The following is a 14,366-nucleotide window of genomic DNA, read 5'->3' as shown; positions in this document are numbered from 1 at the left end:
TCCACAGTCTCTTGTGGTTTGTCTCCCCCTCCGATTTCCCCCAACTCCCTTCTCCTCTCCATCTCCCCATGTCCTCCATGTTATTCCTTATGCTCCACAAAAGTAAGTGAAACCATATGATAACTGACCCTCTCTGTTTGACTTATTATCCAATTTTATTTCTAAATGACAGCAAGTTCATACATTTAGTCCCTGACCCTTGCTATTCCTTTCAAACCCTCTGAGTTGTTTAAATCTCAAGACTTCAAAACCAGATTCTCTAATCTACATTTCCAGCCTTAACCCCTTTACTGAAGTCATCTGTACTTCCTTCTAGTTCCTTGTAGGCAAGGAACCTTAACCACACACTCAAAAACCATTACCTGATGTGGATTACCTTTATAGACAGCTAATTTTTTAAAAGATTATAAAAATATATTTATTTGAAATAGAGATAGAATGCACAAATGGGGTGAGGAGAGGGAAGGGGAGCAGCAGACTTCCAGCTGAGGAGGGAGCCCGATGCAGGGCTCAATCCCAGGACCCTGAGATCATGGTCTGAGCTGAAAGCAGGCGCTGAACTGACTGAGCTACTCAAGTGCCCCTAGATAGCTAATCTTGTACATTTTATGTTGATTCTTTTTGGTATTACTGAGTTTATTGTTACTTTATCATCTCATGAGGCACCCTTACCCTTAGGTTGGTGACCATTATACTTTGTCTTGCTTTTCTTTTAGGATGCAAACGTTCTTCACAAGGGTGATTATAAATTGTTTGCCTTTGTTTTCTTTTGAAAAATTGCCTATTCCATAGAGACCTGATCTTATGGAAGTCTTCTGAAGTTCTTTTCAGACACATATTTGACTATATTGTTTGGAAGCTTAAGTCAGCCTGGAACTACCTCTTCTTCCCAATTCTTCAGATTCTTCACCTCAAAACTGTGTCTATTAAATATCTTAACCCAGGTAGTCTCTGGCCTGGGGATTCATGAGATAAGAACCTTCTAGGAAGTTAGTACTATGGACTGAGTAGGTTGAAAGCTAAGTTTTTGTTTCACAGGGTAGACCTTAAAGTGCCTAATAATTTTACGTCAGAACCATAATTCATTTCCATTGGAATCTACAGACTATCTACCAATATTCTTACAAACTCTACAGTATTTGATACCTTCCTTAATACATTTCTGCATGACACTATAGGGGGACAACTCTTGGCATTCTCATTCACAGAAGACCACTTATCAACATATTGTCATCTTACTTGCTCAATGAAAAGTATAGTAAAAAATGTGACTAATTTATATGAAATCTAGAAAAAAATAATTTTCAATGTTTCTTTGGCCACAAAATGGAGCAGTCAACAGAATGGGCTAGTTTCCTTGAGAGGTATAGCTGCAGAATAAAATTCGCAAGTATGCAGCTTTTGTGACTAAAAGAAACCCATGGTACGTGCATCTACCACATTTTTCCAACTTAAGACTCACAATGCAGTCTTCTCATCTTAAATCATTGGTAGCCTCTCCTACAAAGGAGGGTATAAATGGTGTGATAATCTGGTTCTGCTTGGTAAATAGTTACACAGTTTTCACTACATATCAGTAAATTGGAATCCTGGATTGCATATTAATCTTTCCTGAGATTGGATTGTTAAATCTCTGAAAGGCTGATTAACTCAAGTGAATGAAAAAAAAATTAGTTCCTGAACTTACAAGGAATGCTAGGAGCACTATGTTACTATGTAAGGCCCTGACTGAGCAGTCATTTCTACTTTTTCACCGGCATCTCTTTTTCAAAATCAACAAAAAGAAAAATATATTCCTTTAAGAAAAATGTTTGCATAAAGACCTACTAGTCATTCTTGATGAAGACAATAAATTAAAAATTTATAATTACAAATCACAATAATTACTAAAGTAATCCATTGTCAAATCTCATTGAAGGGTTTAGATTACAAGAGAAAGTCAGAATTCAAGATCAAATTATTACTCAAAGTTTGGTAATTTTTAAACATACAGAAAAATATTAGCAGGGATTCAGACATTTGTATACCAAAATTCATGGCAACATTACTAATAATAGCCAAAACGTGGCAAAACCCAATGTCCACTGACAAATAAATAAAATATTTCTTTCCTTAGACTATCACAGCCTTTTTTATTATAATCTTACTATAAAAATTATTAATTTATGAATTTATACAACTTCACCTATAAAGAGGAATTATACTAGTATCAAGTACCAACAATATGAATATAATAAACATGTTTATCAGTGAGAATTTTCATATTACCCAAAATATTCTTATATACTACTAATACAGAAAAGAATTCCTTTTCCATAGGACAGAAATTAAGAGGCTGACTTACTGAACATGTACTTAACGTGTTTTCCTGAAGCTGTTCAATTTTTCCCGCTTGCTTTTTGATGGTATCTTTTAACTCGGCATTTTCAACTTCAAGCCTAAAATGTATATTTTAAAATTATTCTCACACACACATAAATTTTAAAAGTACTGTATAATTTCTTTTTTTTTAAGATTCTATTTATTCATTTAAGAGAGAGAGAATGAGAGAGAGAGAGAGAGAACGAGAAGGAGAGGGTCAGAGAGAGAAGTAGATTCCCCATGGAACAGGAAGCCCGATGTGGAACGTGATCCTGGGACTCCAAGATCATGACCTGAGCCCAAGACAGCTGCCCAACCAACTGAGCCACCCAAGCGTCCCAGCACCGTATAATTTCTAAACAAACATCTGAAGGCCCTACATAAATTCTTAAAAATTTAAAAAGTAGAAGATTTGGCAATTGTGTCATTTTTATGGTTGTGTTTTACAGTTAATGTGTAAAATTTAAAGATAATGTGCAAAAATTATGCATTTCAAAATAGCACAAAGCTGAAATTTTTATCCAGGCTAACACTGATGCATTTATTATCATAAATGATACATTTCTCATACTACACCGCTGATCTGTTTTATAAATACTCAAGTTATTTTCTGTGCTGCTTTAAATTGTACTTTTGCACGTGATCTTTCAACGTCTCAATACGCATTACAGCCTCTGCATGTCGTTCTTGAGCATCTTGCAACTAAAAAAAAAAAAGAAAGAAATACTTTTAAGTACTGGCAATCTAGTAAGAAATCACCATCAGGTGTTTTTGTAAATAAAATATTACTGGACATAGCCACACTCTCCTCTACATACTGATTTATGGCTACAGCAAAGCTGAGCTGCTGCAAAAGAGACCTATGGCCTACAAAGCCTAAAATATTTACAGGGAGTCTGCTTCTCTCTTTCTCTCTGTCTCTCTCCCTATATCCCTTCCCACTGCTCGTTCTCTCTCTTGAGCGTGCAAATAAATAAATAAATAAAATCTTAAAATACATACAGTCCCCCTACAGAATAGTTTACTGGCTTCTCTAGTACTAAAAGGTAACATTTTTAATGTTTTAAATTATATTTTATCAGATAAACCTACAAATTTATATATTGGTCAAAAGGGGAAAGATAGGAAATAACCTTATAGTAAACATTTCTATTTTTGTATTCCAAGCACCACATCAACTATAATTTTCAATATTCACATATGTGAATGACCATGGCTATTCCGGTGATTATAAAAGTTAACATGATGCTTTCAGTGACAACCAGATATTTCATGGAATAGAATAAGAAGCAACATTTTTGTAGGAACCAGAACGCCTGGGATCTGAATTCCTGACTCCACTGTATGACCTGGAACAAATTACTTAAAATTTCTCTGCCTCTTCTGTTTCTTCTTCTGTAAAAAAAAAAAAGATAATAATAGTATCTACCATACTGGGATATTGGGAAGATTAAATTAGAAAATATACATGAACTATTTAGAAGGGTACATGGTATACAACAAATTCTAAGTGTCTGCAATTAGCATTATTATTGTTGCTGTATGCTATGTTCTAATAATACCTGATATTTTAGGCAGATGGCAGGCCAGTGAAAGTGGTCTCTTATACAAGTTATACCAAAATTGTTCTTCATACCACCAGAAGTGGCAGCAAATGGGGACCATGAGACCCACAATATATCCTCAATACTTCAAAAAACTTTTACCAATTCCCCTAGCCAAGAGTACTTTTTTCCACTTGTAATAATTTTAACTTTCTTCCTCTCTATACTACTCTATGGACAATGCTCATGGACTACAGTGCAAATAGTACCTCCTAGGCTGAGTAATAAATAATTTACATGACCATCAGAGGCAAGGTAAAGCCAACAGACATGGAATTAATGGACACTAAATCAATGTTCCCAAATCATTTCATGTTTATATTGTTTATCTTAGTAACTGTTTATGTTACACTGCTTTAGCAAGTACTCTGATGAATAGATTAAGGCTATGTTGTATGGCATATCAGAAAAGCTGTCCCCAGAGGTGCCTGGCTGGCTCAGTTGAAAGAACATGCAACTCTTGACCTTGGGGTCTTGAGTTCAAGCCCCACAAGGGATGTAGAAATTATATAAACAAACAAACAAACTTTTAAAAAGAAAAGCTGTCTCCAGAGCTTTATAGTTGGTAAACTGCTATAAATTTGTAAACCTGCTCTGGCTGCAAAATGCTGAAAGACAAATTTAGACTGTTTTTCCATAGTGGGGGGCGGGGGGAGAAGAAACAAGCATTTGACTGAATACTTCTCCTCTATCAGATTAAATGCTTTCACAATTTTACATTCAATTGCTTAAAATACATTTAGAATAAAAGTTTGTGATGTCAATATTTTCAATCACAAGTTATTGATATGGTATAAAGTACTTAATTTTATCCTAAAAACTGCTAAGTTAAAACATTCCCAATTTATACAAGGATAGGTACCACACATATCCCATATTTTCCCCCTTAGATAAATGTGTATATAGAAAGACAAAATTATCTCTCATTTAAAAAATGAAAACAATGTAAAATAACGAACTACATTGTTCTGCACAGACTAGATGTCAAGTGTGAAGAGAGTAAGGTCAGTGGGAATCAGAATAGTCACAAAGAGCTTCATGGAGAATGGGAGACAGTGAGTCAGGTCTGAATAGTGTAGGATTAGGCAACTAAAAGGACAGAAAGGAGAGGATGAGTAAAAGGCTGAGAGAGGGGAGGATGCAAACATTTAGTACATTAGAAAAATCTGCTGTTACCTACCAACAGAGAGTAAATCTCTCTTGTCAGTAACATATGTATGGGACAAATATTTTCTGTCTAGTTGCAGTATGTTTTAGCACTTCCTTTACTCTATATTTAGAAAAATAGTCTTACTTTTAATGCAGTAAGATTTTAGCCTCAAAATGGCAGAAGAGTAGGAGAATTAAATTTCATCTGGTTCCAGGAATTCAGCTAGATAGTTACCAAACCATTCTGAACACCTATAAACTCAATAGAAGATCAAAGAGAAGCAGCAATTCTATGAGCACAAAAGTGACCACTTTCTGGAAGGGATGACATGTGGAGAAGTGAATCTGAGGGTATATTTGGGAAGATAGACCACAGTGGGAGGGAGCCCCCATCAGCCGACTAACAGCAAGTGATAGAACACCAGAGTAGGAAATCAGAACTTTTAGAAGTCTGCTCCACAGAGGGAAGTGGCTTCAGTGCCCAAGGCATGGGGGGGGGGGGTTGGAATCCTCGAAGGGACAGTGTGGTCTCAGGACCCTCTGGATCACAGAAAGACCAGAGGTGCCTGAGTATGGCAGAGCTCCCAGGTATTGGAGCAGGCAGCCAGCTGCAAAGACAGAGCCGAGGAGTGGACTCTCAGCTCGGGGTTGCCATGAACCATAATTCAAGGCACAGTTGGGCACTACTCTTCAAACAGAAACCCAACAAGCAACAGATCTGGGAAGACTCCCCCCCAACCCTGCCTCCACCAGGAGGAGAAGTGCAGCAGTGCACTGCAGGAATCTACTGGGTTTGGAGACTCCAAATGGGGTCATGTACCAGAGATAGGAACTCAGTCACAAGCTAGGGAGCTTGGAGACCAGGGAGACAGGAGTGATTGACTGCTTTTCTCTGAGGGCACAATGAGGAATGGGGACCCAAGATCTTGGCTCCTCTGTCTGGAGACTGGGAAGCTGCCATCTTCATTCTCCTCCTCCAAAGCTACACAGAAAGCTTTCAGGAAACAAAAGCTACCAAGACCAAACCCAAGCAGATGACAGCCTGGCCTCTGACAAGGGCAGTACAATTCTGCCTCAGGCAAAGACATTTGAGAATCACTGCAACAGGCCCTGCCCCCAGATGATCAGCAAGAACATCCACCCAAGACCAAGATTACCGATCAACGAGAACTGCAACACTCCAGCATCAGGAGAATACATACAGCACATAGAACTCATGGCTTTTTTCCCATGATTCTCTACTCTTTCAAAGTTAAATTTTTTAAATGATCTTTATTTTTTCTCTTCCTTTTTCTTTCTTTTTTTTTTTTTGGAATTTTTCTACTTTCCTATTTCAACCAACATCTTATCTTAACAAGATCTTTTTAAAATCTTTTAATTTCATTTTTATAGTCATATACTATCCCTTGTGTTTTTCTTTCATTAAAATTTTGGGATACAGTTTCTTTTAACAGACTAAAATATACCATAAATCTACCGGATCACATTCCTTGTTTTTTTTTTATTTCTTTTCTTTCTTTTTTCAAGCAACATCTTACCATTTCCTTTTTAAAAATATTTTTAAGTTTTCATGCTTATACTCATGTTCCACCCATTCATCGTATTTACCCTTATTTTTGTATATATATAACTTGTTCTTTCTTTAAAATTTTGGGAAGCAGTTTCTTCTAACAGACCAAAATACACCCAAAATCAAGTGTAAGGCTCTGTTCTATTCACCAGCCTGATATATTCCCCCCTCATTTTTCCCCCAGTTTTGGGTATCTTCTGATTTGTTTAGCATACATTTTCTGGGGTCATTGTTGCCCTTTTAGCATTTTGTTCTCTCACTTATCTATTCTTCTCTGGCACAAAATAACATAGAAGAAAAACTCACGTAAAAAAAAAGAACAAGAGGCAATACCGACTGCCAGGGACCTAATCAACAGGACATTAGTAAGGTGTAGGAACTAAAGTTCAAAATGAAAATTATAAAGATACTAGCTGGGCTTGAAAAAGAGAATCCCCTTCTGGAGAAATAAAAGAACTAAACTCTATCCAACTTGCAATCAAAAAAGGTATTAATAAGGTACAATAAAAAATGGAGGCGGGACGCCTGGGTGGCTCAGTTGGTTGGGAAGCTGCCTTTGGCTCGGGTCATGATCCCATCATCCTGGGATCGAGTCCCACATCGGGCCCCTTGCTCGGCAGGGAGCCTGCTTCTCCCTCTGTCTCCGTCTGCCAGTGCTCTCTCTCTCTCTCTCTGACAAATAAATAAATAAAATCTTTAAAAAAAAATGGAGGCTCTGACTGCAAGGATAAATGAGGCAGAAGAGATAATTAGTGATATAGAAGACCAAATGATGGAAAACAAAGAAGCTGGGGGGAAAAAAAAAAGAAAGATAAACAACTACGGGATCACGAGGGGAGAATTTGAGAGATAAGTGATACCATAAGACGAGACAATATTAGAATAATTGGGATCCCTGAAGAAGAAGGGGAGGGGCAGACAGTATATTGGAGCAAACTATTGCAGAGAACATCCCTAATGTGGGGAAGAAAACAGGCATCAATATCCAGGAGGCACAGAGAAACTGCATCAAAATCAATAAAAACAGGTCAATACCCCGTCATCTAATAGTAAACTTACAAGTCTCAGAGACAAAGAGAAAATCCTGAAAGTGGCTTAGGACAAGAGGTCTATGACCTACAATGAATAGAAATATTCTAATAGAAATATTAGGTTTAAAGGACAACTATCCACAGAGACCTGGCAGTCCAGAAAGGACTGGCATGATATATTCAGAGCATTAAATGAGAAAAATATGCAGCCAAGAATACTATATCCAGCTAGGCTGTCATTGAAAGTAGGAGAAATAAAAAGCTCCCAGGACAAACAAAAACTAAAAGAATTTGCAAACACCAAAAAAGACCTATAGGAAATATTAGAAGGGGTCCTCTAAGTAAAGAGGAGTCTAAAAGTAACAGACCAGAAAGGAATACAGACAATATACAGTAATAGTCACTTTACAGGCAAAACAATGGCACTAAATTCGTATCTTTTAATACTTATCCTTAATGCAAATGGGCTACATGCTCCAATCAAAAGACATAGGGTATCAGAATGGATTAAAAAAAAACAAGACCCATCAATATGCTACCTGCAAGAAACTCATTTTAGACCCAACACACCTCCATATTTAAAGTGAGGGGGTGGAAAACAATTTACCATGCTAATGGACATCAAAGGAAAGCTGAGGTGGCAATCCCTATATCAGACAAATTATATTTTAAGCCAAAGACTATAATAAGAGATGTGGAAGGACACTGTATCACACTTAAAGTGTCTGTACAACAAGAAGATCTAACATTTGTAAGTATTTATACCCCTAACATGGGAGCAGCCAACTATATAAGCCGATTTATAACAGCAGCAAAGAAACACATCAACAATACACTAATAGCAAGGGACTTTAACGCCCCCTCCATGAAATGGACAGATCATCTAAGCAAAAGATCAACAAGGAAATAAAAGGCTTTAAATGACACCCTGGACCAGATGGACATCACAGATATATTCAGAACATTCCATCCCAAAGTAACAGAATACACATTCTTCTCTAGTGCACATGGAACATTCTCCAGAATAGATCACATCCTGAGTCATAAATCAGGTCTCAACCAGTATCAAAAGACTGGGGTCATTCGCTGCATATTTTCAGAGCACAATGCTCTGAAGCTAGAACTCAATCACAAGAGGAAATTTGGAAAGAACCCAAATACATGGAGACTAAACAGTATCCTTCTAAAGAATGAATGGGTCAACTGGGAAATTGAAGAATTGAAAAAATTCATGGAAACAAATGATAATGAAAACACAACGGTTCAAAATCTTTGGGATGCAGCAAAGGCAGTCCTGAAGAGGGAAGTATAGAGCAATACAAGCTTTTCTCAAGAAACAAGAAAGGTCTCAAGTACACAACCTAACCTTCCACCTAAAGGACTTGGAGAAAGAGCAGCAAAGAAAGCCTAAATCCAGCAGGATAAGAGAATTAATAAAGATGAAAACAGAGATCAATGAAATAGAAACCAAAAGAACAATAGAACAGATCAATTAAACTAGGAGCTGTTTCCTTGAAAGAATTAATAAGATTGATAAACCCCTGGCCAGACTTTGATAATAGAATAAAGGACCCAAATTAATAAAATCATGAATGAAAGAAGAGAGATCACAACCAACACCAAGGAAGCACAATTATAGGAACATATTATGAGAAACTACAAGCCAGCAAATTAGACTATCTGCAAGAAATGGGTGCATTCCTAGAGACAAATTACCAAAACTGAACCAGGAAGAAATAGAAAACCTGAACACACCCATAACCAGAAAGGAAATTAAAGCAGTAATCAAAAATCTCCTAACAAACAAAACTCCAGGGCCGGATGGCTTTCCTGGGGAGCTCTACCAAACATTTAAAGAATTAATACCTATTCTCCTAAAACTGTTTCAAGAAATAGAAATGGAAGGAAAACTTCCAAACTCATTTTATGAGGCTAGCATTACCTTGATCTCAAAACAAGACAAAGACAAAAAGGAGAATTAGAGACCAATACTCCTGATGAACACAGATGCAAAAATTCTCACCAAAATACTAGCCAATAGGATCCAACAGTATATTAAAAGGATTATTCACCATGACCAAGTGGGATTTATTCCTGGCCTGCAAGGGTGGTTCGACATCTGCAAATCAATCAGTGTGATACAATACATTAATAAAAGAAAGGACAAGAACAATACAATACTCTGAATAGATGCAGAAAAACCATTTGACAAAGTACAGCATCCTTTCTTGATCAAAACTCTTCACAGTGTAGGGATCGAGGGTACTTAACTCAATGTCATAAAAACTATCTATGAAAAACCCACAGCAAATATCATTCTCTCTTTTATTTATTTATTTTTTTTTTTTGCTAATATCACTCTCAATGGGGAAAATATCATTCCCCTAAGGTCAGGAACACAGCAGGGATGGCTACTTTCACCACTGTTATTCAACATAGTACTAGAAGTCCTAGCCTCAGAAATCAAACAACAAAAAGAAATAAAAAGCACCCGAATCAGCAAAGAAGTCAAACTCTCACTCTATGAAGATGATACGATACTTTATGTGGAAAACCTAAAAGACTCTACTCCAAAACTGCTAAAACGCCTACAGGAATTCAGTGAAGTGTCAGGATATAAAATCAATGTACAGAAATCAGTTGCATTTCTATACACCAACAACAAGATAGAAGAAAGAACAATTAAGGAGTTGATCCCATTTACAATTGCATCAAAAACCATAAGATACCTAGGAATAAACCTAACCAAGGAGACAAAGCAGCTATACTCAGAAACCTATAGAATACTCATGAAGGAAATTAAAGGAAGACACAAAGAAATGGAAAAACGTTACATGGTCATGACTGGAAGAACAGATACTGTTAAAATGTCGATGGTACTCAGAACAGTCTACACATTTAATGCAATTCCTATCAAATACCATCAAGGTTTTCATAGAGCTGGAACAAATAATCCTAAAATTTGTACAGAATCAGAAAAGACCCCAAATAGCCAAAGGAATGCTGAAAAAGAACAACAAAACTGGAGGCATCACAATTCCAGACTTCAAGCTCTATGACAAAGCTGTAATCATCAAGACAGTTTAGTACTGTAACAAAAACAGACACATAGATCAATGAAACAGAATAGAGAGCCCAGAAATGGACCCTCAAGTCTATGGTCAAGTAATCTTCAACAAAGTGGGAAAGAATATCCAATGTAAAAAAGACAGTCTCTCCAACAAATGGTGTTGGGAAAATTGGACAGTGACAAGCAGAAGAATGAAACTGGATCATCTTCTTATACCACACACAAAAATAGACTCCAAATGGATGAAAGACCTCAATGTGAGACAGGAATCCATCAAAATCTTTGAAGAGAACACAGGCAGCAACCTCTTCAACCTCAGCTGCAAAAACTTCTTCCTAGAAACATCCCCAAAAGCAAGGGGAGCAAGGGCAAAAATGAACTATTGGGATTTCATCAAGAGCAAAAGCTTTTGTACAGCAAAGGAAACAGTTAACAAAACCAAAACACAACTGACAGAATGGGAGAAGATATTTGCAAATGACATATCAGATAAAGGGCTAGTATCCAAAATCTATAAAGAACTTATCATACTCAACACCCAAAGAACAAATAATACAATCAAGAAATGGGCAGAAGACATGAACAGACATTTCTGCAGAGAAGACATCCAAATGGCCGACAGACAGATGAAAAAGTGCTCAACATCACTTGGCATCAAGGAAATACAAATCAAAACTACACTGAGATACCATCTCACACTAGTCAGAATGGCTAAAAAAAACAAGTCAGGAAACATCAGGTGTTGGCAAGGATGCGAAGAAAGGGGAACCCTCCTACACTGTTGGTGGGAATGCAAGCTGGTCAGCCACTCTGGAAAACAGCATGGAGGTTCCTCAAAAAGTTGAAAATAGAGCTACCTTATGACCCAGCAATTGCACTACTGGGTATTTACCCTAAAGATACAAATGTAGTGATCAGAAGGGCACGTGCACCCAAATGTTTATAGCAGCAATGTCCACAATAGCCAAACGATGGAAAGAACCTAGATGTCCATCAACAGATGAATGGATAAAGAAGATGTGGTATATATACACAATGGAATACTATGCAGCCATCAAAAGAAATAAAATCTTGCCATTTGCAATGACGTGGATGGAACTAGAGGGAGGGTATTATGCTGAATGAAATAAGTCAATCAGAGAAAGACAATTATGATATGAGCTCTCTGATATGAGGAATTTGAGAGGCAATGTGGGGGATTTGGGGAGTAGGGAAGGAAAAAATGAAACAAGATGGGACCGGGGAGGGAGACAAACTTAATCTCAGGAAACAAACTGAGGGTTGCTGGAGGGGAGGGAGGTGCAAGGGATGGGGTGGCTGGGTGATGGACATTGGGGAGGGTATATGCTATGCTGAGTGCTGTGAACTGTGTAAGACTGATGAATCACAGACCTGTATCCCTGAAACAAATAATACATCATATGTTAATTAAAAAAAAAATGAGATAGTGAAATCAACCCAATTAACTGAGAGGATAAAATGTGATGGCAAGGAAATAAAAACAGATGTCCAGACAATAACTAAATGAATGTTCACAGCAGCATTATTAATGGCCAAAAAGTGGAAACAACCCAAAGGTGCATCAAATGATGAATGAACAAGGGTTTTAGCCCCCAGTAGAGTACTGTTTGATAATAAGGAATGAAGCACTGATATATGCTATGACACAGATGAACCCGAAAAACATTAAGTGAAAGAAGCTAGTGACAAAGGACCACACATTGTGTGATTCTCTATATATGAAATATTCAGAATGGGCAACTCTATAGAGGCGGGAAGTAGACTGGTGGTTGCCTGACCCTGGGGGCAAGGACTAAGGGCTTCTTTTCAGGGTAATTAAAATGTTCTACTTAGGGGCGCCTGGGTGGCTCAGTGGGTTAAAGACTCTGCCTTCAGCTCAGGTCATGATCCCGGGATCCTGGGATCGAGCCCCACATCGGGCTCTCTGCTCAGCAGGGAGCCTGCTTCCCTTCCTCTCTCTCTGCCTGCCTCTCTGCCTACTTGTGATCTCTGTCAAATAAATAAATAAAATCTTAAAAAATAAATGTTCTACTTGATGGCAGTAATGGTTGTACAACTCTATCAATATACTCAGAAACATTGAACTACACATATTAAATGGGTAAATTGTATGGAATGTGCATTCTATCTCAATAAAGCTTTTAAAAAATCCAATGGCAAGACCTAGATAATTTTCTTAATTCTCTCTTCTGGGTGTATATAGTATACATGATCTAAATATTTCTGTACATTTATTATATATTGAAAAGGAAAAGAAAATGAAGGCAATGCCTAAGTTCAACTGGTTTGTGAAATCACTTTTCTGTACAAGTTATCCTGAAATCAGTACAGATTCTGTATCCATTCAAAAAGGTGAAGATGAGAAATAAGACAATTTTCTGAAACATTTCATTAAACATTATCTTCTGCTTTTACACAGCTTAGCTCATCATGGTAACAGAGGTATCATTAAAAAACATTATTTAGGGGACGCCTGGGTGGCTCAGTTGGTTAAGCGGCTGCCTTCGGCTCGGGTCATGATCCCGGCATCCTGGGATCAAGTCCCACATCGGGCTCCTTGCTCGGCGGGGAGCCTGCTTCTCCCTCTGCCTCTGCCTACCACTCTGTCTGCCTGTGCTCGCTTGCTCTCTCTCTAACAAATAAATAAATTTAAAAAAAAAAACAAAAAACATTATTTAGGACACCTGGGTGGCTCAGTAGGTTAAGCATCCAACTCAGGATTTTAGCTCAGGTCATGATCTTATGGGTCATGGAGTCAAGCCAGCGTGGGGCTCTGTGCTGGGCAGGGGTCTGCTTGAAATTCTCTCCATCTCTTGCTGCCTCTCCACCCCTCCTCCACCACAAATAAATAAATAAATCTTTAAAGAAATTATTTAGTAGGAAAAAAGTTCCAATTTCTGTGAGGAATGATGTGTAATTTTCAACTTTCCTAAGGGTAACTACTATAAGAAAAAAAAATGTATAACAAAAATAGCAGAATGAAAGTCAAAGTTTAAGAAATAAGTACATTGTGAAGATACTAAATTTATACTAAATTATTTATAATGAAAATACAAAAGGAAGCGGTCCATGGAAATAAGCATCCTAAAACACTTCATATTATTTATCCAACTACAGATTAACTTGACATGTGACATTTCATACATACCTGATTCCTAATCTGAGCCAGTTTTTTCTTTAAGTCCTGTACCTCATCTTCTAAATTCATACGACAACGTGATGTCACCTCCAGTGAAGCCTCTGACATGGATTGTTTTTTTAGGGTATCAGCCAGTTCTTCTTGAAGTTGTCTCACAGCTACCTAATAAGACATTTCTGTTACTGGTTTTATAAAATCATCTTACTATTAAATTATGTTAACAATATATAACTTTAACCTATGTACTTGGAAAATTTCACTACAAACATCAATTCATCTCCTTCTCCTAACATGTACATATTATGGCTGTTTAATGAATTTGGTTAAAGACACAAAAAGATGTTATCCTGCCTAGTCAGTATTATGGTACTTAGATAATTAATTCAGCCCCACTATCCATTCCTTGTGGATGAATTTTCCC

At 37.3% G+C, this 14,366-nt stretch overlaps 1 protein-coding gene across 1 annotated transcript in view; it reads right to left on the bottom strand.

The window, feature by feature from the left end:
• The window catches only part of LOC308347642 (ankyrin repeat domain-containing protein 26-like), a 140,593-nt gene that overhangs the window by 34,700 nt on the left and 91,527 nt on the right, over nucleotides 1-14,366 (bottom strand). The window contains exons 33-35 of the mRNA XM_080811232.1: nucleotides 13,955-14,107; nucleotides 2,993-3,063; nucleotides 2,345-2,438 (exon numbers count right to left, since the gene is read on the bottom strand). Of these exons, the coding sequence (XP_080667358.1) occupies nucleotides 2,345-2,438; nucleotides 2,993-3,063; nucleotides 13,955-14,107 (318 nt within the window). The remainder of the gene's footprint in view (nucleotides 1-2,344; nucleotides 2,439-2,992; nucleotides 3,064-13,954; nucleotides 14,108-14,366) is intronic.

This window comes from Martes martes (assembly GCF_963455335.1).
Source record: "Martes martes genome assembly, chromosome: 8".
NCBI classification, from domain to species: Eukaryota; Metazoa; Chordata; class Mammalia; order Carnivora; family Mustelidae; genus Martes; species Martes martes.
Note: the sequence above shows the minus strand (reverse complement) of the source record. Positions and strands in the feature narration are given on the sequence as shown.